Source organism: Notechis scutatus, chromosome Z (genome assembly GCF_049901735.1).
Source record: "Notechis scutatus isolate UNSWTSFEM ecotype Mainland chromosome Z, rNotScu1.2, whole genome shotgun sequence".
In the NCBI taxonomy this organism is placed as follows: domain Eukaryota; kingdom Metazoa; phylum Chordata; class Lepidosauria; order Squamata; family Elapidae; genus Notechis; species Notechis scutatus.
This window is the reverse complement of record NC_142025.1, coordinates 6,094,363-6,119,162: the sequence shown is the minus strand read 5'-3', so window position 1 is coordinate 6,119,162 and position 24,800 is coordinate 6,094,363. Positions and strand designations below refer to the sequence as shown.

General features: G+C 40.9%; 1 protein-coding gene across 7 annotated transcripts in view; it reads right to left on the bottom strand.

Annotated features, from left to right (window-relative positions):
* The window catches only part of LOC113419511 (sodium channel protein type 5 subunit alpha-like), a 377,390-nt gene that overhangs the window by 181,857 nt on the left and 170,733 nt on the right, over positions 1–24,800 (bottom strand). For 6 of the 7 annotated variants that reach the window (XM_087947846.1, XM_087947840.1, XM_087947841.1 and 3 more), the window contains 5 exons: positions 24,440–24,581; positions 23,416–23,613; positions 13,588–13,758; positions 8,926–9,306; positions 858–990 (listed from right to left, as the gene is read on the bottom strand). In XM_087947846.1, coding sequence (XP_087803972.1) covers positions 858–990; positions 8,926–9,306; positions 13,588–13,758; positions 23,416–23,613; positions 24,440–24,581 — 1,025 coding nt within the window. The remainder of the gene's footprint in view (positions 1–857; positions 991–8,925; positions 9,307–13,587; positions 13,759–23,415; positions 23,614–24,439; positions 24,582–24,800) is intronic. The other variant, XM_087947845.1, reaches the window with a different exon arrangement.

Sequence of the window (24,800 nt, the reverse complement as noted above, 5' to 3'; positions counted from 1 at the left end):
CTCCCCAATGGACATCTTTTGCCAGAAATCAGCAAAAAAAGGTAACAAATCATGATCACGTGACCACAGGTTACTGCAATCAGTCATAAATGCGAGCCAACTGCCAAGTGCTTAGATTACAATTACATGAAGACCTTGGAGAGCAGTGCGATAATTGTAATTGTGAATACAGATCATAAATCACTTTTTCCGAGGCCATTGTATCTTTCAATGGTCGCTAAACAAACTGTCTTAAGTCAAGGACTGCCTATATCATGAGATTTCTGATATTCTAGTTCAGGGGTCTCTAAACTTAGCAACTTTAAGACTTGAGGACAAACTCACAGAATTCCTCAGTCTGCCACAATAGCTGAGGAATTCTGGGAGTTAAGTCTTGAAGCTGGTCCAGATTGGAGACCCCTGTTCTACGTAGGGCAGGAGTGTCAAATTCATTGAGGGCTGCATCAGAGTTGTGTTTGACCTTGGGTGGCCAGAGTGGGCGTGACCAGCTCGTGTTGGGGACGCCTGTAGTAGCCCAAGCATTCTGCCAGCGAAAACAGGCTCCCGAGCTCTGTTTTCGGCGGCAACAGCCTCCTGCAGAAGGCCCTTGCAGCTGAAAACAGAGCTCGGGAGCCCGTTTTCCCAAACTCCATTTTTACTGGCAGAGGGGTTGCAGGAGGCCGTCACAACCAAAAACAGAGTTTGCCCTCCCGCAGCCTTCCCGAGCTCCGTTTTCTCTGGCAGAAGCATCACGGACCAGTCCTTTGCTGTTTCCAGGGCAGCCCCACGGGCCAGATCTAAGCACCCCATGGGCCGGATTTGCCCCATGGGCCTTGAGTTTGACACCCCTGAGGTAGAGTATCAGAGGGAAATCTTACCTTCCAGGGCGCTGGTGATGATGCTAACAGCACTGACAGCACGTTGCCTTTGGAAGTGCTCCTCAGAATGCTCCATAGAAAGGCGGTGGGGTGATAAAAGCTGCCTCTTGTTCAAGTCTTCAGAAAGGGAGGTCTAGGTCAAGAAACATACCCATGAATAGCTCATGTAAGCCAAATAATGCATAGCCTGTGTCCTTGAACATGATTTTTATTTTTTTCATTGGTTTTCCTTTATTCCAACACCTACAGCATTTCCAAAGAAGTGAAGTATCTGGTATGCACGGTTTCCTCAAAGCAAAAAGATTATTAGCTAGTTGTGATGGAAGGGGAAATGAGCAGCGATCCATAATTAATAAACAGACAGAGCCTCGGTGGCGCAGTGGTTAGAGTACAGTACTGCAAGCTATTTCTGCTGACTGCCGGCTGCCTGCAATTTGGCAGATCGAATCTCACCAAGCTCAAGGTCGAATCAGTCTTCCTTCTGAGGTGGGTAAAATGAGGACCCAGATTGTTGGGGGCAAGAGGCTGACTCTGTAAACTGCTTAGAGAGGGCTGTAAAGAGGTATATAAGTCTTAAGTGCTATTGCTATTATTCTTCCCCCTGGTTGTTAGGATATATCATTCATCAGCAGCCTAGAAATAATAGCCAGAACTTCAGCTTGGAGGACACGAGAAGCACAGATTGTAGCCTGGTAAGTTCCTGAGACTGGTCGGTGGTAGCCCTCATTCACTATTCTATCTCAATTTCTTACCACATGCTGCCCAATTCACAAAGAAGGAAAATTCAGGCACTTGGCAACTGGCTCACATTTGTGATGGTTGCAATGTCCTGGGGTCATGTCATAAATGGTCATCACCATTTATGAACTTCTGAGAAGCAAAGTCAATGGGGAAGGCAGATTCACTTAACAACCGTGTTACTAATTTAACCATTTCAGTGATTCACTTAATGATTGTGGCAAGAAACAATATATAAAATGGGGCAAATTTCACTTAACAGCTGTCTTGCTCAGCAACATAAATTTTTGGCTCAACTCTGGCCATAAGTTGAGGACTACCTATAAATAGTTATGTTGGCTGTAATGGACAAATCTAGGTTACCCTCCCCATCACCACCCAACCCCTGGAAGTCATTAGGAAAGAGTTCACACTTGCTAAAGTTAACTCAGCTTTTGTTCTCTTGTGGTAGTTAAGAGCTCTCTGTGGTGCCTATTGAATACATTCATCTAGCACTTTTGGCAAGCAAGAGATCTTTGTTTTTCCAAAGTCTGTCCCTGCTGATGTTTCTAAATGACACATAGATGCTAGCAGGTGTAGTAATTGTAGGAGTGGATCTATGGCAGGCAAAGGTTGTGTTTTGCAGAATAGGAGATACGCCGGATGTGTCTAAGATGGCTGAACTGTTAACACAAATCTACTCTGGAAGACATTTCCTCTGATGAAAAGGCTGCTGGCACAATGCCACCCAAGCATAAATTATGTGGAAAGAAAGTTGTGTACCAACTGACAGAGTAAAAGAAAGAAAGAATGCACAGCTCCAAAGTTATATAGAAAACTTCACTTGGCTCATATTTCACACTGAATTAAACTGATCATAGACTGTCCATTTTAACAAATTCCAAAGGGTCAAGTATAGAATACTGTTTATTATGACAAACACATGTTTCTAAATCCAAAAGATCTTTCAGTGAATATGACTCAGTTCTCATTAGATCAGAGGTGGGCATTAAGTAATTTTATTTGTTTATTTATTTATTTGCATCCTGCTTTTATTTTTTACAAATAACTCATCATGGCGAACATACCTAATACTTCTTCCTATCTTCCTCACAACAATAAACCTGTGATGTGGACTGCGACTAAGTAAGTAACTCAAAGTCCCCTGGTCGGCTTTCATGCCTAAGGTGGGACTGGAACTCACTGCCTCCTGGTGATCGCCCCCAAAGTACCCCAACCGGCTTTCATACCTAGGGTAAGACTAGAACTCACAGCCTCCTGGTTTCTAGCCTGATTCTTTAACCACTAAACCTCTTATTAATAAACGTCAGAGGTGAATTAAGCATCTGTACTGATGTTTACCTCTAATGCAGTGCCCCCCTCCAAACTTATTTTGAAACCAGGTTTCAGGGAAAACAATTTTTCTACAGTGGGGCGGTGAGGAATGGTTTCGTGTGCTACTTAGATTCCACACACATGCAGATGAAACTTGTGGAGACTGGTTCCTAAAAGGCCACGGTCCAGTTCCGGTCTGCAGCCTGGAGGTTGGGACCTCTGCACTAATTTACAGCACACTTCTCATTTCTACTGTTCATTGCAGGTGGAGAAGGGAGACAAAACCTTAAATTTGTGAGGAACCCCCCCCCCCACAATAAATCAACTCTTCAATTTTTTCATTTGTTCTGAAACAAACACCATTGTTAATAAATGAGCATTCTTTTCTAGTGTCTATCCTTATTTGTTGGTGGATGTAAGGTATGACTTTTCCCTCGCATGCGCAAAAACAACCAGTTACCAGAATGATCAGAAATCAAAATGGCAGCTACCAATTTCCCACTTTCAAAATGAAGCGGTGAGCAATATATGCTAAGGAAACTAAAACAGGCAGGATGAACTGGAAAAAGCACTTCTGTTCTTTCTCACACTCACCAGACAACAGAATTCAAGAGGGGACATTGCATTTTGAAATGTATGCAAGTAATAAGATTTATAAAATTATAATGAACTCATAAAATCAAAGAGGTTTTCAAAGGTGACTCAAAATACTGTGAATTTTTAAAAGATATTGTTAACATTACATAGAATAAGACTGAAGAGACGATAAGGCAGCTGCTGAAAATTTTCCCCATAATTTATGTAATGGCAAATGCATGATGAATTTATATGTATGATCATTATGCAAAGGCAGAAAAAAAGCTTACATCAGAAAACTTCATGGTAAAAAGCACCTGCGCTTAGTAAGTATGGTTTTAAGAAGGCTTGCCATAGATTTATATTAAAAATGATGTACTGTGGGAGATGTTTAATTCAAAACTTGTCTAGAGAAAGTTGCAAACTACAATTCGATGCAGATTGTTTTAAAAAATTATTTTCCTTTAAAAAAAAGTTAAAAGTGTGAGACAGATATTACTACTCAATATTAACTTAGAAAAAAAGAATTGACTTGAATTCAGCTTGATGTTTATCTTCTGATGACTACATTATTAGCACAACTTTTCATAAATATTGGTAGTAAAAGCTTTGGTGATTGTCACTGTTATCTGCATTATTATATTAATGTATTGTATTTTATGCTAGTTTTAAAGTTTTATTAATATTATAGTTTCATAAAGTATTAAACGTATGTAAACAGCTATTAGCTTCATGTTGCCGGAAGTGGCACTAAAGATTGGCATGTTAAGATAAATTCCATTTGTAGTATTTTTTTTTTTTTTTGCTTACATATTTATAGGACAATTGATCCCTATGCAATTTGCACCAAAATACTTTGAACGGGAATTTAAAAAAAAAACAAACCTCTTTTTAGACACATAGCTTGAGGAAGGTAATACAGAGAGCTACCTGTGCCAAAATAATCTAAGCAGTTCATGTTGAAATTCCAAAAACCCACCAAAGTTTGTGGATGACCTGGTGGAGCCAGAATAGCATCCTGGTTCGTTAGGTTCTCTCGGTGGTTTTCAATACCATTGATTTACCAGTTTAGAAAATGGGAGTTCAATTCCCACCTTTGGCATGAAAGTCAGTTGGATGACTTTGGGCCAATCACCAGAAGACCTTGAGTTCTAGTCCTGCCTTAGTACAAATGCTGACTGGATGACATTGGGCCAATCACTAGGGAGGAGTGAGTTCCAATCCTTCCTTAGGCATGAAAACCTGCTGGACGACTTTGGGCCAATCGCTAGGAGATCATGTGGTCTAGCCTCACCTTATTATGAAAGGTGACTGGGTGACTTTGAGCTAGTCACTCTCTCTAGCTCAACTTACCTCACAAAGTGTTTGTTCTGGGGAAAATAGAGGAGGAAGGTGTGTATTCACTCTTGAGCTAGTTGTAAAAAATAATCAAGGCAGGATACAAACAAATAAAATTAACCAGGCATGAGGATTCAGAAGGAATGACAGGATGTTGAGTGGCTCTCTGTAGTCAATTCCAATAATGGTGTTTGGAGAAGAACTCAGATAAGGGCCCCTCTGTTGGCAGGGAATAGTGATATGTGGGAATGATTTTGGAAGATGGAGCAACAAGACACATCCAAGGGAAGACAGCTTAGCCCACCGCAGGAAAATTACAATGTATGATATTGTACAAAACTAGAATATAACTGTCAGAGAAAGATTGGCTGAGCCAGGGGGAAGAGTCAAGAGGGCAATTCGTCTGGAATCTTTATGTAGGCACAAGAGGGAAAGATCTGACCCCTGTGGAATGCCATTGAACCTAAAGCAGTATGGCCCAGGTACAGACTGCCATTCTGGGAAGATTCCTGTGAAATAGGCCTGAGCAATTAAAGCAGCTAATTGAACTCTGAAATGTGAATCTGGTTGTTCGCACCCGACAATAACAACTGTGATACTTTGGCCACTACATCTCTGATATGGGATCTAGTGTAGGCATTCTCTCTGAAGACAATTTTAATTGAGGAGAAGCCATAATTAGCACCATTTGCATTAGCTATTTTTGTGTGAATTTACACACCACTCAAGAATTGGGGATAATATTCTCAGCAGCTTCCAAAGGATTTAGACCAATATCCATTTTGCTAATGCTGAAGGTTTCAACACCTGCTGATTGAAGTGGGAAGTAAGAACCTTGCTTGGAGAAACAACAGCAGTATTTGAGTTAAACTGAAGGGTGACTCTGCTTGCCATTAAGCTGCTGGTATTCTCCTAATGTGGTCCAACGAACATTTTAATAAATATACATATTAATAGAATATTAGTCATCAGCTATACGCTCCTTTGCAGGCTGAGTAGAAGATATTGGGCAGTGCTGTAAAATCAGCATCTTCTTACCCACTATGTTTTGATAAATCACAATTTATATATCCACATCTTTGAAGGAAACATTATTAACTCTATTTTCTCCCTCCGAATTTTTATGTTGGTGTACTGCACCTAGGATCTGTGGATTATGATTGGCTACAAAACCTGTAAATTTCATCCATCCATTGTCCTTTTTACAACCTGGCCAGACAAACTGAAGTCTGTGAAGGAAAGTCAACCCATAGGCTGTAGTACTGGCTAGTATCAATTTTAACATTTTCCTTCCTACTTGGTATCCTCCAGATACACAATTACTCCTCAACTTACAACCATATTGATCCCAGATTTATGTTGTTAAGCAAGACAGTTGTTAAGTGAGTTTTTCCCCATTTTAAGAGCATTCTTGCCACAGTTGTTAAGTAAATTGTTGCTGTTGTTAAGTTAGTATCAGGCTCCACCATTGAGCTTGCTTATCAGAAGATCATAAAAGGGGATCCCAAGAACTCAGGACATTGCAACCATCACAAATACTTGTCAATGTGAATTTTGATCACATGACCATGGGGATGCTGCAACAGTCATAAGTGTGATAAATGGTCATAAGTTTTTCAGTGCTGTTGTAACTTTGAGCAGTCACTAAATGAACTGCTGTAAATCAAAGACTACCTGTACTACATTACCACTTGCACAATCCCATATGTTCTGGAGAACAACTGGTCAGTAGATGATAGCCAGCAGATGTCAGATGTCACTGAGATCATTTCAGGTCTTTTAAGTCAGTTTCTTTCAAGTCAGTTCCACAGTGTATTGGCTCATCTCTTCAAAGACAGCAATGGGTTTCAAGCATCATCAAGATATGATCTGTCCTCTAGTCCAGTATTTCTCAACTTCAGCTACTTAACACTGTGTGGACTTCAACTCTTAGAATTCCCCAGCCAACACAGCTGGCTGGGGAATTCTAGGAGTTGAAATCCATGCAGCTCAAATTTGCTGAGGTTCAGAAACACTGCTTTAGTCTCTTCATGCCTACGTTGCTTCTAATGGCCCAGTTCATTGAGAAACTAGGTTTTCTGTAAGACATGGTCTTTCATTTGGCTTAAGGCATATCGTTCCCTTCAAATGAGGTTAAAACTTCCAAAAAATCCTAACAGAGAACAAACACTTCAGAATACCAGCAAAACTTCTAAGTAATTACACATCCCCTCCTGGTTATCTGTCTGTAATCACGTATCAGTAATTTCCTCTTTTATGGATTATTCCATGATAAACTAATATATAAAATAGGTTTGTGTTGTATTAGATTGCACATCTATACTCAACTGAGTGTATTTCCATGGAATTAAATCAAATAGAATCATGAGAACATGAAGATTGTTAGCCAGTTGTAATGTCAACACATGTCACATTCTATTTTACATCTCTTTTACATTCTATTATTGTGTCTGTTCATGGGCTTTCCCTTCATAATAATATAGCTATGATTCATTGTTTCAGCTTTCAGGAATATTTAATTCTGCTGTACTAGCAAATCCGCACTGAATTATAAGTAGGGATAGTTGAAATGTAAACAACATCCACAAATCAAGACCAGAGAAACAATTTAGGCATCCAAGGTCAGCGGAAACATGGAATCAAGTCCTGGAGCTCTGGACATATTTAGTTATGTATCTATTTTTAGATATATATCCCATCTTTTGTTCAGGAACTCAAGACTCCTTCCTCCTATTTTTTCCCCACAAGAACCCAGAAAGGTATGAGGGATCCTTGGTGCTCACTAAGCTTGTTTGTTTTCTTGCAGACATTTCATTACCCAAACTAGGTAACATCATCAGTACTAGTAGGGAGTGGGGTTTGCTTTCAATTTATATTCAGGACAGGTTAAGCCACGGGAATATAAACTGAGAGCAAACACCATTCCCTTCTAGCACTGATGATGTTACCTAGTTTGGGTAATGAAATGTCTGCAAGAAAACAACCCAAGCTCGGAGAGCACCAAGGACCCTGAGCTGCAGATATTCTCCTTTATTTGCACCCAGAAAGTTATGTTGGGCTGACATACCACGATGTTACCCTCTGAGGAGCTGTCCTTGAGGATGGACTAAAACATGGGTCAATCCAATACTTTCACCATTATGCTGTCTTTCTTCAGTCTCCAGAAGAGTTAAACCAGAGCAACATCAACTAAAGGTGAGACAACCAACCTACTGGCAACAGCAAGTTCTGAGTATAAAGGAAAGACTATTAAAAAGTACAGGTAGTCCTCAACTTATGACCACAATTCAGTCCAAAATTTCTACTGCTAAGCAAGACAGTTGTTTCGCCCCATTCTATGACCTTTTTTGTGACAGTTGCTAAGTCAATCACTGCAGTTGTTAAATGAATCATGTGGTCCTTAATCAGGCTTCCCCTATTAACTTTGCATGGCAGAAGCCGGCTGGGACGGTTTTCAGTGGGGATCACATGACCTCAAGGCAGTGCAACTATCATAAATGCATGCCAGTTGCCAAGTGCCTGAATTTTGACCACATAACCATGGGGATGCTGCAATTGCCCTAAGTGTGAAAAACAATAATAAATCTTTCTTTTTTCTCCAATGCTGTTGTAACTCTAAATGATCACTAAATGAACTGTTATAAGTTGAGGACTACCTTTACTGCAGAACAAATGAATCCAACCCCTTTTTATGTTTTGCCTGCTGATTCCTAGCATTCCTTGACCTCTGAATCTTAACCCAAATCTTAACAATGATTAAGGATCTGGGTTGCAACATTAGGACGTGATGTTTGCATACAACCTCTGGAGAGAAAATGGATAGATTTTTTGAAAATCCAGATCCCCAGTAACCGGTAGAAGTATCTCTTCAATAAACTCATGATCTAGCAAGCCTCACTCAGCCCATCAGCCATGGGCTATATATAAATATCCTCACTGAGGCTCTGTAAATATTCTATTTTTACCACATGTCTTCTTGTGTTGATCTGTCTGTCTGTCAAGCTTCTGTAAGTCACAGTATATGGTTGGTTGGTGGGCTACATGAGCTTGGCAGCTGACAAAGGAAATCCAAAAGGCAAGGCAAGAATAAAAGTAGACCCACCGTGTCAGCTGTTCCATATTTCTCTGCCATAAGTGGTGGCAACAGCACATCGGTTGTGGTAGTTGGATCCAAGCTTTCTCCACCCCCAATCAGAGACACTACTCCGTTGCAATCCACCGAACTGTTCCTTTTGCTGCTATAGGTGTAAATCGGAGAGCTATAAATCCCTTGACTCTGTGCACTCATCCGTCTCCCGTTCCTCAGAATTAGCAGTGAGCCATGTTGAATTTCACTGTCCCCGACTGTGCTAATATCATCATCAGCAAACTCTGCCTCTGAACCTATTTCCCTGCTGCGTAGCCGGAAACTGAAGACGCTTCCATGGCTGGTCTTACGTTTCACCGAATTTTCCAAAGAGCCTGAAGTAAAACCCAGGAGAGCCTTGAAGGATTCAGAGAAAGTGGAAAAGGCCAGTGAGAGGGGAGGGGAAGGGAGGAAGAGGAATAGAAAGGAATCAATTTAATAAGCCGTTTATTGGATGCTAAGAAGGTGTCAAGTTCCATCAAATAGCAAATCTCTCCACATACATTTATGAGATATTATTTTGGAAAAGCGATTGGAGACAGATGGGGTGGGACTTCCCTCTGCTCTGCACAATTTGCCTGCCACTACGTTGGCACCTGGAAGACCACCTGCTCATTGCACCTACTTGGTTTCCAGCTATAATCCCTACCATAAGTGCATTGGGTTAACACAATTTCCCACTGCCGTCCCAAATCCCTTAGAAAATATTTCGAAGCAAAAACCCAGCCCAATTCTCCTTTAGTAATGCCAACATCAAGATGGATTCAAGAAGATCAATTCCTTAATAAATTACATCCTTCACGAGGTGAGATATTGGGGAGCTGCCAGCTAGGCTGGAAGGAGGTGTCAAGAGGGGACCTAGCTTGGAATCATTGTGCAGTTGGTAGTGGCCCAAACTTAACCTCCCCCAACCTCCACAAAGCTTGTCTGGTCATTCCCAGGGAAAGGCAAGAGGTTTAGTGAGATTCTTGCAACACAGGGAATAAGTAATAATATTACTGAGTTAGGCTATTCACAAGTGGCTCTGATTGCTTGCCCTTGACACAAGCCCTCCTAGACCCATGCCATTTGATTCCTCCTAATTTTTCCAAATCAAGAAATGTTAACCAATGAACTGTACACACAGAGACATGGGATCTCCCACAATCAGAGTAATATCTAGAAGAAATTAACAACTGATGGATATGAAAACTTCTGCAACACAAGCACGTACACACACAAAGAAAAAGACACCCATAAATATGAATGAGTTGATGCATAGATGCCACCAGCAGTCTTTTCTCCATATTTGCAGAAATTTGCTATTTAAAATATTCCCATGGCCATAACAGCGAAGTGAATTTTGCCATGATCTAATGCAATGATCAGAGTAGAAATAAAAAGAGAATAGAATAGGGGCTGAAATTCAGTTGTTAATCAGAGAAAAGCCATTTCCATAAAACAATAATGAAATTGATTAATTTTCTCCTGATAATTAAACAGATTTTGGCCCAGCCTTCTCAAAAATGTTTTAAGTGCTTTGGTGCTTGTATGTAAGTGGATGACAAATGCATACACACAAAATGAAAAGACAACTCATCTGCTGAACACCAAGAAAGATGTTGCTTCATTTCACATCTAGCCTGGCATATATTTTTTTTTTATTTTTTTTATTATTTTCCATGACAAAATCCATTCAAAACAGACCAACTCATTAAATCATTTCCGCATGAACAATCTTGCAATTAGTAAGACTGTAAGATTAATTCAATTAAATAACAATAATAAAATACCCACAAAAAGAATAAAAAGAAATAAAAATTCATTTGAACGTCACTCATGCAGGAGCAGTTTAGGATTGGTGTAGTTATCTTGAGTAATTTACCACTTCAGCATCTATACTTCGCATACAACTTGCCAAATACCACTAAGATTGTTTAACAATTAAGGATCAGTTATTTATTTCATCTTACATCAACTTTGAGAAGTTTTCAGTTTGCCCTTCCAGAAAGAGAAAAAGGTCCCAATGAAAATACTATAGAAAAGAGGTTAGTTCTGTTTTAATCCCAGAAGTGATCTGGGACCAACTGTCTGTGACTACTTAAAACAGCTACTTCTTTCCTCCACAACTGTTGTTCAAATTTCGAATAGGAATGCACCCGCTTTAAAATATTGCATGAAAAATATATGTTTTTATTTATTTATTAAACACATATATCCCAGGAGCCTTGGTGGCACAGTGGTTAAAGTGCAGTATTGCAGGCTAACTCCGCCTACTGTGGAATTCAATACTGACGAGGCTCGGGGCTGACTCAGCCTTCCATCTTTCCAAGGTCAGTAAATTGAGGACCCAGATTGTTGGGCACCATAGGCAAATAATGCTTCTACGTTGTAAACCGCCCAGAGAATGCTATAAAGCACTATGAGGTGGGTATATAAGTCTACTGTTGCTATTACAATATGCTGCCCATCTCACCAATAAGGCATCATCGGGTAGCTTGATGTCTATGGAGATTTTCAGTCATCCAGGTCATAGGTATCCCAAAGGTGCTTTTTCAAGAGGCAACTGGACTTTTTTGTTTTTCTTTGAAGACATTTTGCTTCTCATCCAAGAAGCTTCTTCAAGCTCTGACTGGATGATGGGAATGGAAGGATTGGCAGTCCTTGCAGACAGCTGGTCATTTGCATTCTTTTAGAGAGTTGTTGAGGCTACTTAGAGACTTATCTGTGTCCTCAGGATCACCTGAGTAGTGCAATTACTTTTGCCTCTTTGGGACATTGGGTGGTTTGCAAAAAGAAAAATGATCAATAAAAAAACAATTATTTTTTAAAAAAAACTATACAGAAAAAGACAGGCAGGGACAAGATCTTCTTATCCTGCCAATGCTTTAGGGGCCTAAGCCAACTGGCAAAACCAAATTTTGATACTCTTCCAGAAGCATTAGCAATAACACTTAGACTTATATACCGCTTCACAGTGCTTTACAGCCCTCTCTGACAGTTTACAAATGTCAGCCTATTGCCCCCAACAATCAGGGTCTTCATTTTACCAACCTTGGGAGAATGGAAGGCTGAGTCAACCTTCAGCCTCGTGAGATTCGAACTGCCAAACTGCTGGCAGCCAGCGGTCAGCCGAAGTAGCACGCAGTACTGCTTTCTAACCAATGCACCATCACAGCTCCATGAAGGACAAAAGAGTTGAAGGAACTATCACTCCTGTAGTGACAGAGTGTTCCATAGGTTTGGGGCCACCGCAGAAAAATCTCTTCTTCTTGACCCCAGAATTCCTTAACAGATGGGATGCATAGCAGAGCCCTTCTGCTGGAGTGAGTAGGGCAGGCCAATCCCATTGGAGTGAGACAGCTCCTCAGGCACCCTGGACTCATGGCATGCCATGTAGGGCTTTGGAGTTAATAACCAACACCTTGAATTGGGCCCAGAATCAAACTTGCAACCATTCCAAGTCACATAACAACAACGTACCCTAAAAAGTAAAGATAAAGGTTTTCCCTGTCTAGTTGTGTCCATTTCTAGGGGATGATGCTCATGTCTGTTTCTTAGCCAAGAAGCCAGAATTATCCAAAGATGCTTCTGTGGTCATGTGGCCAGCAGGACTATACACCAAAACTCACAGAATACTGTTACCTTCCCACCAAAGTGGTAGCTATTTATCTACTTTCATTTGCATGCTTTCAAACTGCTAGGTTGACAGGAGCTGGGCAAAAAAGGGAGCTCATCCCATCACACAGCACTCGAGTCTCAAACTGCCAAGGGTATGGTCAATAACCCCAGTGTCCATCCTCCTGGGTACAATCCAAAATATCTTTTGAAGACCGAATTCAAATGTGGCTCACCCTTAGCATCCTTAAGCTACTGAACGCATCGGTCTTGAATGTTAGTGTGTTCTAAAGGGTTCCAGATCAAAAGGGCAAAATCATCCATAATGGGGAAGAGGGAACGGGTCCACGAGAGCATCAAAATGCTCACCCCAATATATGATTTTTTCTGGTCCCAGGAACTGTTGTGTTTGACCTTTAGCAACTGTTCAAGAAATAAAGCCTCATACAAGTCAACAAATAAATAAGTTGTAGTAGTTAAATTAAGAGACTTGAAATAATTCCAGGCAAGACCTAGAATATCTAAGTACAGATAGTGCTCAACTTACAACTACTTGTTTAAGCATCAAAGTTACGACAGCAGTGAAAACAGTGACTTATGAACATTTTTCACATTACGACCATTGCAGTATTCCCATGGTCATTTGATAAAAATTCAGGTGCTTGGCAAGTGGCGTGTATATATGACAGTTGTAGTGCCCTGGGGTCATGTGATCACCATTTCTAAGTTTCCCAGCTGGTTTCCAACAAGCAAAGCCAATGGAGGAAGCCAGTTTTGCTTTAGCAGCCTCATGGTTCACTTAGCAATTGTAGTAATTTGCTTAACAACAGTGGCCAGAAAGTTCATAAGATAGGGTGCAACTTACTTAACAACTGTCTTGCTTACCAATGAAAATTTTGGGCTCAATTCAGGTCGTAAATTGAGCACTATCTGTGTATTAATCTAGGTAATAGCTCCATCTCTGTGAAAAAAAAAAATGCTGAGCTCTTCACAAAACAGTTATGACATTCCTTTGATTAACATTTTAGTGCCAACACTAACCGCCCTTCGTTGGCCATCATCTGAATCAGGCTCTTGATCTTCCGCCTCATCTTCTGTCCCCAAGGACTTCTTTTTCCTTCTTTGATTCCTTTGTTCTTTGAAGTTTTTCATGGCCACAGGTGACAATTCAAATGAACTAAGTGACAATGAATCAATGCCTCGAGCTAACGCCTGAAAGAAAACAGAACAATGGAAATATATCAACTCGAAGTCTCTTATTTGAAAACCAGCTTCAATCATGATAGCCACTTGTATCAATGACACCCAGGACTATGTTGTACCACTTCAAACAAAACAAAGCAAAAGAACCGCAGGCATTTAGGCATCTTTACTCAAAGCAGTTCTTGGTAGTGAGCTTCTTACGCCATGAAAAAGGAAGCTGCTGTAATTTGGAGGTGAAAATTGTCCTAAGAAAAACGTGCTATTAGAGGAAGGGAAGGGCCTCTACAAATAGCAGTCTTGTAGTGGTGTTTCTCTCATCCCCGACAGGAATATATGGAGGCTAAAAGGGCCTTCCATCCAACCTGGGGTGGGGAACAACGGCCCTTTTAAGACTTGTGAACATCAACTCCCAGAATTACTGAGCCAACCATGCTAACTCATGGATTCTGGCAGTTTAAGTCCACAAGTCATCAAGGGGCCATGGCTCTCCATCTCTGCTGTAACCCCAAGAGAATCACGCCCATCCATAAAACTACCATTCCCATTTGTCTGAGTTTCAACACTGAAGGGAAAACTAACACTGTTCTGAAACAAGGGCTGCAGAGAATCCGGCCGGGGAAAAGGGCCTTTTGTTCCCGGCTTCATGCCTTCACTGACTGATGTCCAACAGATCGAAGTTTCCAAATCTTTGGGAACTTTGATAGAAATTAGGAGTGGAACACATTGTAGTCTCTGTCACAAAATGGCTACCAGGTGAAGTCTACCACTGAGTGGGGACTGAACTGGATGACTCCTTCCTATAGTCCCTTCCAACCTAGAATTCTATTTTATTTATTTGCTCGTGTTGTGGCCAGAGCTGGCAGCAGATTCGGACATTGAGGAGGTCGGGGAGGAACATGGGCCAGCCTTGGAGTCTGGGGAAGGCTCTGACGAGGGCTCTGCATCAGAGAAAAAAACTCTGTATTCAGAAAAAAAACTATCCTGCAATCTGCAACTCTTACACTGCAAAAACATATGGGCTACACAACTCGATCAGGGCAAAACAATAGAGGCAATCTACCTAGACTTCTGTAAAGCCTTTGATTCAGTGGTACACGACAAACTACTCCTAAAACTAAAATCTTATGATAACTCTGGACACCTGCATAACTGTCAAAGAGTTGAATTCCTGTCAAACAGACAGCAAAAGGTCAAAATTGGGAGCGTCCTATCAAATCCTGTACCTGTCAATAGTGGTGTCCCCCAAGGCAGTGTCCTAGGACCAACTCTCTTAATACTCTACATAAATGACTTCTGTGATCATATTAAGAGCAACTGCATTCTCTTCGCTGATGATGTAAAGCTATTCAACACCACAGACAATACTGCTACCCTCCAAAAACACCTCGACTATGTATCAGAATGGTCAAACAAATGGCAACTTCAAATCTCAACAAATAAATGCTCTGCCTTACATATTGGCAGAAAAAATCAGAAAATAAAATACAAGCTAAATAGTCAAGACCTTGTTGAGGATCCAAATTTTGTCAAGGACCTTGGAGTACTCATCTCAAATGATCTAAGTTCTAGAGCCCACTGTAACTACATAGCCAAAAAGGCATTAAGAGATGTTAATCTAATCCTACATAGCTTCTTCTCTGGTAATATCACACTAATAACTAGAGCATACAAAACATTTGCTAGACCTATACTTGAATATAGCTCATCAGTCTGGAACCCATATCATGTATCTAGTATTAACACTATTGAAAAAGTCCAGAAATATTTCACAAGAAGAGTTCTCCGCTCCTCTACTTGTTGCAGAATACCTTATGTCACCAGACTTGAAACTCTAGACCTAGAAAATCTAGAACTACGCTGCCTTTGATCCGATCTAAATATAGTATATAAAATCATATATTGCAAAGTCCAACCTGCAAATGAATACTTCAGCTTCAATCATAACAATACAAGAGCACACAATAGATACAAACTCAAGGTTAACCGCACCAAACTTGACTGCAGAAAATACAACTTCAGCAACAGAGTGGTCAATGTTTGGAATACTCTACCTGACTCTGTGGTTTCTTCCCCAAATCCCAAAAACTTTAACCTTAGACTGTCTACTATTGATCTCACCCCTTCCTAAGAGGTCTGTAGAGGGCGTGCATAAGCACACCAATCATGCCTACCGTCCCTGTCCTATTGTTTCTTTTATTTTTCTTATAAGCAGGGATAGGATTCTACCAGTTCGCATCGATTCGCTAGAACCGGTTGTTAACATTCTAAGCAGTTCTAAGCGGAGGCCAGGTGAGGAGATGCGTGCCTCTATATGAGTGATGTTGAGTTGGCCACGCCCAGTGAATAACATGACCACCAAGCCATGTCCACCCAGTCACATGACCGCCAAGCCATGCCCACCACCTAAGCCACGCCCATAGAACCGGTTGTTAAAAATTTTGAATTCCACCCCTGCTTATAAATATCTATCTCATGTATTCAAAACTATATTTATTCTTATACCTGTATCTTGTAAGCGATTGACAAATCAAATAAATACTTAAAATACTTAAAAGAATTTAAAAAACAATAAAAACAAAAATAACATTAACAAATGAAATTAAATAGTCCCTGAATCAAATCATTCACCATTACCCTTCCAGAATCTTTTCTTTTTAAATAATATTTTATTAAGATTTTAATTAGGAAGATAACAAGCTAACACAAAGTAAGAAGATTATGAAAAAGAAAAAAGTAGAGAGAGAAAAAAAAAGGAGGAAGGAAAAATATAAAGAAAAATATATTTAAAGAAATGACTTCCCTCTTTATCAAGAAAACTATGAACTATATGAACAAAGACGTGACACAGATGGGGCCAGGGCCATCTGATAGTTATCAGCTGCCTTCAGAGTCAAACATCAGTGGGGCAGAAGAACAGCTGGAGCCTGTTCCCAGTGTGCACATGTGCAGAGTTGCCAGACAAAGGGAACAGCTAAGGAACAAGGGTTGACTTGGGAGTAAAGCCACAGGTGGAGGAGAGAAAGGGGAGTGGGATTTTGCAGGAGACAATTAGTTCATTTGAAGATCTGTTTCTGCATTCTTGCCTAGTGTTGTCTGCTACAGTGAGGCCTCTGAAAGATATTAGCCTGGCATCTCTCCAAGTCTGATAAAGGTCTGTAATTGTGAAATATCTTGACAGACTGTTGGCCGGGACTGTGCAAAAGAGAAATTCACTGTAAACTAAATAAAAGGGGTTTATCAGGACAAGGAGTCGGCTTCGTACTTTTGAGAAGCCTAGGTCAGAATAGCTCATTTGTATCCTGCCTTTATTATTTTTACAAATAATTCAAGGTGGTAATCATAACCACACCTTCCTCCTCCTTTTGTCCCCACAACAACAGTCCTGTGAGGTGGATTGGGCTGAGAGCAAGGGACTGAGTTTCATGCCTAAAGTGGGACTACAGCTTACAGTTTCCTAGTGATTGGCCCCAAGTCATCCAGTCTTGGGCAAAGGAAGCATTGACAGTCATATTGTCAATAGTACAAGGCTGGACATTTCAGAATACAGCAGTCTTTGGCTAATTGGAGCTTTCCAACGTCCCAACTTTGCATGGGGCTTCAAGATACAGGATTACAGGTAGTCCTCAACTTGCGACTACAACTGAGCCCAAACATTTCTGCTACTAAACAAAGACAGTTATTAAGTGAACTTTACAGCCTTTCTTACCACAGCTGTTGAGTGAATCACTGCAGCAGTTGTTAAGCTAGTAGCACAGTTGCTAAGTGACCCTGGAATATCCATTGACTTTGCTTGTCAGAAGGTCGCAAAAGGGGAATCACATGACCCTGGGACATTGCACAGCTGTCATAAATATGAGTCAGTTGCCAAGCATCTGAATTTTGATCATATGACCATGAGGATACTCAGGGGTGGGGATTCTACCAGTTCGGACTGGTTCTATAGAACCGGTTGTTATGATTCTGCGCAGTACAGAGAACCGGCAAATCATGGTCCTGGCTGGCCCCGCCCCTCTCCACCCACCCCTCCCCTCCTCTCCCAGTCAGTCCTTATTGTTCATGTGCGACATCGCTGACTGTGTTCTTCCCTGCCGAGTCACTCCTTGAGGTATTTCTTTTCTTTTTCCCCCCTGACAATCAGCTGTTCCTATGATCATCTGTGCTGGGATTCCCCTTGCTGTCTTACTGCTTCGGTCAGGAGGCTTCCCTGAGACCCAGGAAGGCAAAAATGGAGGCGGGGTGTGCAGAAGAGGAAGAGGAGGAAGAGGAAGAAGAAGAGGAGGAGGAGGAAGAGGAAGAAGAAGAAGAGGAAGAAGAAGGAGGAGCAGGAGGAGGAAGAAGAGGAAGAGGAAGAAGAGGAAGAAGAAGGAGGAGGAGGAGGAAGAAGAGGAAGGAGGAGGAGGAAGAAGGGGAAGAGGAAGAGGAGGAGGAGGAGGAGGAGGAGGAGGAGGAGGAGGAGGAAGAAGAAGAAGAAGAAGAAGAAGAAGAAGAAGAAGAAGAAGAAGAAGAAGAAGAAGAAGAAGAAGAAGAAGAAGAAGAAGAAGAAGAAGAAGAAGAAGAAGAAACACCCATCCAGTCACATAGCCATGCCCACCAAGCCACGCCCACAGAACCAGGTGTTAAAAAATTTGAATCCCACCCCTGGGGATACTGCAATGGTTGTAAGTGTGAAAAAAAGTGTGAAGTCACTTTTGTCAGTGCTGTTGTAAGTTTGAAGGGGCTACAAAGGGTTGTAACTCGAGGGCTACTTCTATTTCCCTATTCCTTCCCATTCCCACCCTTCACGCCAAAGAAGGAGAGGAGGAGAGGAACAGCAAGATTGCACATATCTAAACCTCATACAGAGATTTTAAATTATGTACTTGCTGCACACCCCCTTTTCTGGCAATGCATAGCAAGAGGAACCTGCTCCTCTGGCTAATTGGATCACCAGCCCTCTAACATCACAGCTTGTAATAAGTTTCCATCATTCTCGTGTTTTAAAACCCAAGGTTTTAAATCCATCATCCCTATGTTCACCAGTCACGCGTCAGCTCTTCCAGCATCTAAACATTTGGGCGGTGTCATCTACTGCTGTGAACATACTACAGTATATTCTTGTTGCTGGTTCAGAATGCATTTATTATTATTATCATTGCAAGCAGAATCTTATCCCACTGAATGACAGAACAAGCTGTGACCAAAGATCCAGAATAATAAACCCAAACTGTTAAAAAAAATGAATAAATAATATGCAGATAAGATGGTTTGCTCTGTCACATCTCTTTCAATCACTGCTGGAATGTCTGCTAAAACCAAGGGGTGTCAGAAACAGATCTAAAGCCAAATTTATCACTTGGGATGGGAAAATGAGGGTGATGATGATAATAGCCTGGGAAAGCAATAAAAACTCACTAATATTTATGAAAATAGGAAGACAACTAGAGAAAATGGACATCAACTAGAAAATAGCACATCATCATAAGAGCCAGAATCTTTCCCTTTAATCTGATTTTTTTTTTTCATCTTCACCTTGTTAAAAAAAATAAGGGACTATGCTTTTATCTCCCAAGTGCCATATTTTCCAGGGATTCAAAGTGACATTACAAAGAGCATCTCTCTTTCTCCCTCCAACCTGTGCATCACTCCTCAAGGATAGACCAGAAATTAAGATTTGATTACAACTGTCCTCGATTTATAACTGTTTGTTTAGTGTCCGTTCCAAGTTACAACAGGCACTGGGGAAAAATGTGATTTATGATCATTTTTCACATTTACGATCAGGGCAGCATCCCCATGGTCATGTGATCAAAATTCAGACATTTGACAACTGACTCATATTTATGACAGCTGCAGTGTCCCAGGGTTTTGATCCCCTTTTGAGACCTTTTGACCAGCATATTCAATGGGGAATCCAGATTCACTTAACAACTGTTTTACTAACTTAACAACTCCAGTAATTCAAACTGGAACAAAACTCACTTAACAAATGTCTCATTTAGCAACAGAAATGTTGTGCTCAATTGTGGTCATAAGTTGAGGACTATGTCAGAGTATATTCATGAACTGGAATAGAGCTTGGTAACAAGGTCAGCCAATGAATAGGCATAGCAACTAAGTCAGCCAATGAGGACTGTTTGGAAACTGAAACTAGAAGTAGCCTAGGCATGGCACTATATTCAGCTCTGCAGCTCTGAAGCTATGTTGAGCTATAAGTTCGTCTGTTAAAAATGAAACTGCTTCTGTCCTCTGCTGTGTATAATGCTTGCTCTGAAGTTACTTGCAACATGTTTCTGTCTGAGTTTGCTTCATGTTGGAGAAATCTACAACTGGTTTGTAAAATCTACTTATTATGTTTATAAAGATGTTAAATGACGCATCAGCCATCTGTGCTTATTTTTCTGGCGCTAAATTAACACTGCAAAACTCAATTTTTTTTTTCTTAAATGTATCCACATATTCATAACTGTTTTTACTTGTACCTATTATCTTGTAAGCAATTGACAAAAACAAACAAACAAACAAACAAACAAACAAACAAACTACCTATATTAGTGATGCATACTAGGAAGCACCAAATTAGGAAAGGCAAGCCTAATCTGTCACTCTACTCATTACAAACTCCTTCCTTCAATTCATGTTAGTTACAACGAGTAGTGACACAGGATCCTGCAATAAAATGTTGCAATGTGAAATGTGGCTCTCTGGGATTCAGGTGTTCAGCTCAGTTTTATTCTATTATTTCTTTTTCTCCCAATAATGATTTCACATGTTAAATTGTTACAACTCTCCTAATGATCAGCACTCATTTTGATTTCAATATATCTGTAGAATATCAGGCTAGAGAAAGCCAGTCTGTTAGAGTTTGTGATGCTTCAAATTTTGAGGTTGTTTGGAGCACATGGCAATGTGAACTACGCATCCATCTCTGGCTCTTAAAAGCCTCCTCTTCAGCCTTAACCAAAACCCAGAAGAGAGATAGTTGGTTTTAGTAGCCACAGACAAATGCTTTCTGCATTTGACCCAAAATATATTTTGCCTTCTTGTCCAGGATGCACCACATAGAATAATAGAGTTGGAAGGGACATTTAAGCAGGAGACCCTATGGCATTTCAGACAAGTGGCTGCCCAGCCTCTTTTTGGAAGCCTCCAGTGATGGAGCACCTACAACTTCTGAAGGCAAGCTTTTTCCACTGGTTGATTGCTCTATTAGGAAATTTCTCCTTAGTTCTGGATTGCTTCTCTCCTGGATTAGTTTCCATCAGTTGTTCCTCGTTTTGTCTTTTGGTGCTTTGGAAAATAGTTTGACCCCCTTGTCTCTTCAAATATTGGAATACTACTATCATGTCTCCCCTAGTCCATAATCTTATTTACTTTACAGGGGATTTGAGATTTTTGCCAGGATATGTTTGGTGATTTTATCTAGACTCATTTCCTACTCCAGGGGTCCCCAAACTTGGCAACTTTAAGACTTGTGGACTACGCTGGCTGGAGAATTCTGGGAGTTGAAGTCCACAAGTCTTAAAGTTGCCAAGTTTGAAGACCTCTGTCCTACTCTATCCCATATAATAGTTATACATTGGACAGACCAAATTATGATGTACAATATGTAAAACAAATTGTTGTTTATTTTATACAGTACATTCAGTCATGCAGGCTCAATAGACACAGATTTACCAGATTCTAATATCTCCTTTGTCCATTGCAATTTTCTGTCTGTCTGTCTGTCTGTCTGTCTGTCTGTCTGTCTGTCTGTCTGTCTGTCTGTGGGAGTTGATGGTCCAAAAACATGAAAAAGAAACAAGCAGTGTACCTTTCTCACAAAATAGCCATTGATATTGAAGGAGCGGGGGGTGTTGGTCCAAAACTACCCAACTTGCTCCTGGGCTTAAGACAGAACTAGAACACAGTCTCTCACTTTCTAGCACATTCTCTTTAACCACTACATCAGACTGTCTCTCAAATACGCTTTGGCTCATGCTAGTCAGTATTATGCATTCCCTCTTGTCATACATATCCTTGGCTTTTTTGTTCTATGAATTGTTTTATTTGTGGAAAGGAAAGCTTGGTATTGTTTGAACAACTGACCGTTTCTATTAATTCACTAGTTGACTAATGAGGTCCTAATGGCTGTTTGAAGTTGGGAGATCAATACAGTAAATCTGGGGGGAAAAACCCAATTAATTAACTGGAACGGATGACAGGGACTGCCACTATTGAACAAAAAGCTATTAATTCCCTCTAGTGCTAATATGCAACAGAATAACATCGAAGATGATAAGGAAAAGAATACCAACAGACTGTTTCTAACAACTGCTTGGTAAATGGTGCTACAAGGGGAATCATGAGAGTAACAGAACCCCTGTGACTTCTGGTCCCAGCTGGGATGGAAGAAGCACACCGAATGGATGGACCTTGCAGTCATGTGATGAAATGACTTTTGGGCATTTGTTGATACTGAACTCTTTTGTTGGAAAAGAAAGATGTGCAGAGTCTTCTATGTGTTTTTTGTTTGTGTGTGGGCATGTGGGAGAGAGAGAATGAGAGAGTGAATAAAAGAGAATGTAGGAGAGAATGAGACCACAACCTACTTCTTAGTAAGCTAGAAAAAAGTGGAATAGATAGCACCACCACTGGATGGATTTGCAACTGGCTGGCAAACCGTACTCAAGGAGTAGTCCTTAATGTTCTTTCCTAGTTCTCATCCTACAGCCATTCATTTCATATTTATGACATATTTATGATAGATGCAGTGTCTCTGGGGGGGTCATGTGGTCCACTTTTGACCTTCTCACAAGCAAAGTCAATGGGGAAAGCAAGATTCACTTTAACAGTCATGTTACTAATTTAACAACTGTAGAGACTCATTTAACAACTGTAATAAAAGAAGTGGTAAAATGGGGCAAAACTCACTTAACAACTGTCTTGCTTAGGAACAGCAATTTTGGGATCAATTGTGGTCGTAAGTCAAGGACTACCTATTCCCAGCCCTCAAGGGTCTGGGAACACCAGGTTGGCTCTTGACTGAGTAGGTTCCCTACTACATGTGCTTTGAGAAGTTGGAGCTGCCTACTACCTCTTTCATTGAGTAGCTCGCTACTACAGCTTTATGACAAAGTTATCCTGGAACTGGAATAATGCCCCCCTTGTTTAATGGCGATAACCAGAAGTGGCATTCAGCAGGTTCTGACCAGTTCTGGAGAGCCAGTAGCGGAAATTTTGAATAGTTCGAAGAACTGGCAAATCACACCTCTGACTGGCCCCGCCCCCATCAAGTCCCAGTTGATTGGCTGGGTCTTCTTTGGTTGCCTTGTATAGGAGAACGGAGCTGGAAAGCAGGTTAGTGGGGTGGGGAAGGAATGGAGATTTTGTAGTATCCTTCCCTTGCCATGCCCACCAAGCCATGCTATGCCCACCAAGCCACGTCCACAGAACCGGTAGTAAAAAATTTTGAATCCTACCACTGGTGATAACCAATGAGATGTTTATTCTGATCATGCAACCCAACACTTCAACACAGAGGTCGGGGGGACGATGGCCCCTTTACGAGTTATGGACTTCAATTCTCAGCACGGCTGGCTCCGGAATTCTGGGAGTTGAAGTCTACCAGTCATAAAAGGGCTATCGGTCCCCATCTCTGCTTTACCATAAAGCAAAGAAAAGCTGCTGCAAGTTGGGAAGTTTACAAACCTCTTGCTCTTTCTTCAGTGCCTCCATGGCTTCTCGAAATTTCTTTTCCTTAGCCTCCATTTCTGCAATGGTAGCTTGGTTCTGCTCCTCGTAAGCCATGGCCACCACAGCCAAAATCAAGTTGATTAGATAAAAGGACCCCAAAAATATAACCAGCATGAAAAATAGCATGTAGATCTTTCCAGCAGATCTCAGAGTCTATGTCAATGAGAGAGAGGGAGGGAAGGGAAAGAAGAAAAAACGGGAGAAGAGATATTCAAGAGTTATTAGAATCGTTCATGCTTCATCATAAACATATATATAAAATAAAATACTCCAATATATTTATTTGTATTCTGTCATTATTTTTACAAATAACTCAAAGTGGCAAACATAATTAGCACACCTTCCTCCTCCTATTTTCCCCACAGAAACAATCCTATAAGATCTTGAGCTGAGAGAGAGGGATTGGCTCAAAGCCCCCCAAGACAATTTTCATCTCTAATGCAAGTCTAGAAATCACAACCTTCTGGTGATTGGTGCAAAATCATCCAATTAGCATTCATGTCTGGGGTGGCATTAGAACTCACTGTCTCCTGGCAATTGGCCCAAAGTCACCCATTTGGCTTTCATGCCTGGGATAGGATTAGAAGTTATTGTCTCATGAAGACTGGTCCAAAGCCAACCAGTTTTCAGGCCTAAAACGGATCTAGAACTCACCGTTCCCTGGTTTTTAGCATATTACCTTGATCACTAGACCAAACTGGTTCTCTATAGCCATCAACTCCCATAGATTCTGGAGAGCTCACAGCACAGAAACATGTCTGCCCATTTTGCAACCACATAGAAACCATTGCCTTTCTCTATAGTATGTTTTCAACTTTTGTGTTTAGTTTTGAGATTCCTGGTGATCTCTCATCCAAGCATTCACCGAACTTATTATTTTCAAAGCTGAGACAAGATCAACCAAGTGTTGCCATCTGCTGAGACCCTGCAGGAAAGCCAAGCTATAATGAGTAAACATGACAATAAATAAGGAGGCTACCTGTTGGTAGAGGCGTTCCCAGCAGTCTTGAGTCATGAGGCGGAACAAGGAGAGAAAAGCCCAGCCGAAAGTATCAAAGCTTGTGAAGCCATGATCAGGATTGTCTCCAGCCTTTAAACATATGTAGCTTTGTGGACATGTGCTGCAGAAAACAAAGTAGATCTGGTCAGCAACACCAACCACCTGCTTACCAACGGAAAGCACCTGAAGGCAGGACAAGAAGCAATGGATGGAAACCAATCAAGGAGAGAAGCAACCTAGAACTAAGGAGAAATTTCTGACAATGCGAGCAATTAAGCAGTGGAACAACTTGCCTCCAGAAGTTGTGAATGCTCCAACACTGAAAGTTTTTAAGAAGAGA